Source organism: Hemiscyllium ocellatum, chromosome 50 (genome assembly GCF_020745735.1).
Source record: "Hemiscyllium ocellatum isolate sHemOce1 chromosome 50, sHemOce1.pat.X.cur, whole genome shotgun sequence".
NCBI classification, from domain to species: Eukaryota; Metazoa; Chordata; class Chondrichthyes; order Orectolobiformes; family Hemiscylliidae; genus Hemiscyllium; species Hemiscyllium ocellatum.
The window spans coordinates 4002614-4008628 of NC_083450.1; the positions used below are offsets into that span (position 1 = coordinate 4002614).

Below are 6015 nucleotides of genomic sequence, written 5' to 3' on the forward strand. Positions count from 1 at the left end.
TTTCGGATCTCTTGTCTGAAGTTTTGGAATTTCAGAGACAGGTGGGTCCTGTGTGCCTGAGGGTTGTGTACCTTCTTGACTGGCTCAGTGGTCAGCACCGCTGCCTCACAGCGCCAAGGGTCCCAGGTTCGATTCCAGCCTCAGGCGACTGTCTGTGTGGAGTTTGCACATCCTCCCCATGTCTGTTCCTCCAGTTCCCTCCCACAGATGTGCAGGTTAGGATGGATTGGCCGTGCTCAATTGCCCCATTGTGTTGGGTGCATTAGTCAGAGGGAAATGAGTCTGGCTGGGTTACTCTTCGGAGGGTCAGTGTGGACTGGTTGGGCCGAAGGGCCTGTTTCCACACTGTAGGGAATCGAATCTAATCTCCCCGTCTCTACGCTGGCTGGGGAGGGTGGTGATGAATCCCACTCCAAGACTTAATACAATATGAGAAAGGGAATTTATAGCAAAAATATAGAACACTAAATCACTTGGATTTATTAACGTAAAACATTACTGTAATACATGTAGACCACAGCAGGATCTCAGAGTAAATACACCTTGAGTATTTAAAAAAAACGGTTTTCTTGGAAGAACATTAAAATGTTACTGTCTATTTTTTTAACCATGGGAACTGTCGCAGGTAGACTCTTTCTGATTGTCCCCCCCCAACACAAGTGGCAGTTCCCTTCCTCTGTCCTTCCCTCCCCAGGGACGTAACCCCTTCATGTGTTCTTTTCCGTCTCTTCGATCTTCACAGGGACTAACTCACCGTGGCCCCAGTCATCCTCCGGGACCTGTAAGAGCCGAAGTTTACAATCAGGGAGAAGCAGAGGCGAGTCCTCAAACTGTTAAAGACCCTTCACTCAAGCCGCGGATGCCACACAATGAGGTGGGTGGGGGGGGGGGTCAGCGGGTACGCCTTGACTTCTCTCCCCCTCCCTCTGGTGCCAGGGCTGAGTGGGTGTGAGCCGCACTCTGCCCACTGAAGGATAAAACTCAGAAGCTTGTCCTGAGGGGGTAACCACACTGTCAGAGGCTGGCAGTTATACCCACTTAGAAATGGGCAGTGAAATATATGCCCATTCTTAGACAGAGGGAAAAGGTGCAGACAGATACACACAGGCACACACATATACAGGCACACACACACAGAAACATGTACAGAGACACATACAGAGACATGTACACACACATTCAGACAGAGGCACACACACAGATACACACACTCACACACACGCTCTCTCTCTCTCTCTCACACACATACACTCTCACTTACACACACACACGCTCTCTCTCTCTCACACACATGGTCACTCACTCACGCACACATACATACACACACACGCTCACTCACACACTCACTCTCACACAAAGACACACGTATATACAGAGGCACGCACAACATATACCCACATAGACAGACATGTACATACCGACACACATACAGAAGCAAACACACACATACACACTAAGAGACACACAGATATATACCCACAGAGGCAGAGAGATACAGAATGACACACACACACAGGCACACAGAGGGAGAGCGAAAGACATACACACACAAAGATTCCCAGACACACATACAAACAGACGTGTACAGACATACAGAGACACACACAGTGACATGTACAAACACAGTGACTCACACACACGCACATACATACAGACACACACTCAAAGACACACAGATACAAAGATAAACAGACATTTACAGACATACAGAGACACAGTGACACACACTCTCTCTCACACACACACTCTCACACACACTCAGATACACACACACACATTCACACACACTCTCTCACACACACTCAGACAGATACACACACTCTCACACACATTCACATACACTCTCTCACACACACTCAGACAGATATACACACACACATACATACAGACACACACTCACTCACTCAGACAGATACACTCAAAGATACACAGACACATATAAACAGACATGTACAGACATACAGAGACACACACTCAGACACAGGCACACCCACCTCCCAGTAGGGTTGGTCTGTGAAACACTGAGTATCAGCTGGCTCTCCCCACACTGGCAGCTTCATGAGGAATCCTGGACAGATTGAGACAGAAGGGAAGACTGAGATCAGATTGGTAGGTAATTGAACACAAGGTTGGAGAGTTGCACACAGACAGACAGAGGGCAGGAGCTGTACATACACCCCGGTTAGTTCACAGCACACAAGGAGAGGGCTCTCTCGGGGTAAAGGGGATAGGAACTGACAGGAGGGGGAATAAAACGGATGGCAGGTTAGGCAAGGGAGAGACAGAGGGCTAATAGAGAGACCTCCTGGGTATTGGTGTGTGTGTGTGTGTGTGGGAGAGAGAGAGAGAGAGAGAGAGAGAGAGAGAGAGAGACCTCCCCAGGTACTGGAGTGTGTGAGAGGGAGAGAGAGAGAGAGAGAGAGAGAGAGAGAGAGACCTCCCCAGGTACTGGAGTGTGTGAGCGATAGAGAGCGAGAGGGGGTTAGAGAGACCTCCCCCGATAGAGGAGTGTGAGAGAGTCAGGGTGAGAGAGAGACAGAGACAGAGACTGGAGGGTGTATTGGATACACGTACCTACGATGAGGCCTCCGATCAAACCGAAGCCCAGGGTAACAGCCAAGCCGAGGATCTGGAAGACACCTTGCTGGTTTGCTGATCTCTGATCCTCCAGCAAGGGGAACACATCCTGCAGTCTGTGCACACAGACACACAGCGCTGAGTGAGCCAGGAGGGAACCAGAGGCTAGCAACGGGGTTACAATGTCATCCCCTGCACTGGAACCCCTCAGCATCACTGTACCCCTACACACCATCACTGCACCCCAAACACTCACTGTACTCCCACACACCGTCACTGAACCCCACACACCCTCACTGTACACCCCACACACACCCTCACTGTACCCCACACACACCCTCACTGTATCCCCCCACACACACCCTCACTGTACCCCACACACACACACACCCTCACTGTACCCCACACACACACACACCCTCACTGTACCCCACACACACCCTCACTGTACCCCACACACACCCTCACTGTATCCCCACACACACACCCTCACTGTACCCCCCCCACACACACACCCTCACTGTACCCCACACACACCCTCACTGTACCCCCCACACACACCCTCACTGTACCCCACACACACCCTCACTGTATCCCCCCACACACACCCTCACTGTACCCCCCCACACACGCCCTCACTGTACCCCCCACACACACCCTCACTGTACCCCACACACACCCTCACAGTACCCCCCACACACACCCTCACTGTACCCCACACACACACCCTCACTGTACACCCCCACACACACCCTCACTGTACCCCCCACACACACCCTCACTGTACCCCACACACACACCCTCACTGTACACCCCCACACACACCCTCACTGTACCCCACACACACCCTCACTGTACCCCCACACACACACACCCTCACTGTACCCCCCACACACCCTCACTGTATCCCCCCACACACACCCTCACTGTACCCCCCCCACACACACACCCTCACTGTACCCCACACACACCCTCACTGTATCCCCCACACACACCCTCACTGTACCCCCCACACACACCCTCACTGTACACCCCCACACACACCCTCACTGTACCCCCCACACACACCCTCACTGTACACCCCCACACACACCCTCACTGTACACCCCCACACACACCCTCACTGTACTCCCCACACACACCCTCACTGTACCCCACACACCCTCACTGTACCCCACACACACCCTCACTGTACACCCCCACACACACCCTCACTGTACTCCCCACACACACCCTCACTGTACCCCCCACACACACCCCCACTGTACCCCCCACACACACTCACTGTACCCCCCACAAACTCACTGTACCCCCCCCACACACCCTCACTGTACCCCCCCACACACACCCTCACTGTACCCCCCCCACACACCCTCACTGTACCCCCCACACACACACCCTCACTGTACCCCACACACACCCTCACTGTACCCCCCCACACACACTCACTGTACCCCCCACACACACCCTCACTGTACCCCCCCACACACTCACTGTACCCCCCACACCCTCACTGTACTCCCCCACACACACTCACTGTACCCCCCACACACACCCTCACTGTACCCCCCACACACACCCTCACTGTACCCCCCCCACACACACCCTCACTGTACCCCCCCACACCCTCACTGTACCCCCCACACACCCTCACTGTACCCCCCACACACACCCTCACTGTACCCCCCACACACACCCTCACTGTAACCCCCCACACCCTCACTGTACCCCACACACACCCTCACTGTACCCCCACACACACACCCTCACTGTACTCCACACACACCCTCACTGTACCCCCCCACACACACCCTCACTGTACCCCCCACACACACCCTCACTGTAACCCCCACACACACCCTCACTGTACCCCCCACACACACACTCACTGTACCCCCCCACACACACCCTCACTGTACCCCCCACACACACCCTCACTGTACCCCCCACACACCCTCACTGTACCCCACACGCACACCCTCACTGTACCCCCCCACACACGCTCACTGTACACCCACACACACCCTCACTGTACCCCCCCCACACACACCCTCACTGTACCCCCCCACACACGCTCACTGTACACCCACACACACACCCTCAGTGTACCCCCCACACACACACCCTCACTGTACCCCCACACACACCCTCACTGTACCCCCCCACACACGCTCACTGTACACCCACACACACACCCTCAGTGTGCCCCCCACACACACCCTCACTGTACCCCCACACACACCCTCACTGTACCCCCCCACACACACCCTCACTGTACACCCACACACACACCCTCAGTGTGCCCCCACACACACCCTCACTGTACCCCCACACACACCCTCACTGTACCCCCTCACACACCTTCACTGTACACCCACACACACACCCTCAGTGTACCCCCCACACGCACCCTCACTGTACCCCCACACACACACTCACTGTACCGCCCCACACACCCTCACTGTACCCCCACACACACCCTCACTGTACCACACACACCCTCACTGTACCCCACACACACACCATCACTGTACCCCCCACACACACCCTCACTGTACCCCACACACACCCTCACTGTACCCCCCACACACACCCTCACTGTACCCCACACACACACACCCTCACTGTACCCCCCACACAGACACCCTCACTGTACCCCACACACACCCTCACTGTACCCCCCACACACACCCTCACTGTACCCCACACACACACACCCTCACTGTACCCCACACACCCTCACTGTACCCCCCACACCCTCACTGTACCCCTCACACACACACCCTCACTGTACCCCACACACACCCTCACTGTACCCCCCACACACACCCTCACTGTACCCCACACACACACCCTCACTGAACCCCCCCCACACACACCCTCACTGTACCCCCACACACACACCCTCACTGTACCGCCCACACACCCTCACTGTACCCCACACACACCCTCACTGTACCCCCCACACACACCCTCACTGTACCCCACACACCCTCACTGTACCCCCTACACACCCTCACTATAACCCCCCCACACACACCCTCACTGTACCCCCTACACACACCCTCACTCTACCCCCCACACACACACCCTCACTGTACCCCCACACACACCCTCACTGTACCCCCCCCCACACACCCTAACTGTACCCCCACACACACCCTCACTGTACCCCCCACACACACCCTCACTGTACCCCACACACACACCCTCACTGTACCCCCACACACACCCTCACTGTACCCCCACACACACCCTCACTGTACCCCCCACACACACCCTCACTGTACCCCCTACACACCCTCACTGTACCCCCCACACACACCCTCACTGTACCCCCCACACACACCCTTACTCTACCCCACACACACACACCCTCACTGTACCCCACACACACCCTCACTGTACCCACACACACACACACCCTCACTGTACCCC

The 6015-nt window shown here is 55.6% G+C and overlaps 1 protein-coding gene across 2 annotated transcripts in view; it reads right to left on the reverse strand.

The window, feature by feature from the left end:
- Positions 1-455: 455 nt before the first annotated feature.
- rhbg (Rh family B glycoprotein) overlaps positions 456-6015 on the reverse strand; it is a 31382-nt gene continuing 25822 nt past the window's right edge. For both annotated transcript variants that reach the window (XM_060820717.1, XM_060820719.1), the window contains exons 8-10: positions 2575-2693; positions 1995-2068; positions 456-779 (exon numbers count right to left, since the gene is read on the reverse strand). In XM_060820717.1, coding sequence (XP_060676700.1) covers positions 708-779; positions 1995-2068; positions 2575-2693 — 265 coding nt within the window. In that variant the 3' untranslated portion in view covers positions 456-707. The remainder of the gene's footprint in view (positions 780-1994; positions 2069-2574; positions 2694-6015) is intronic.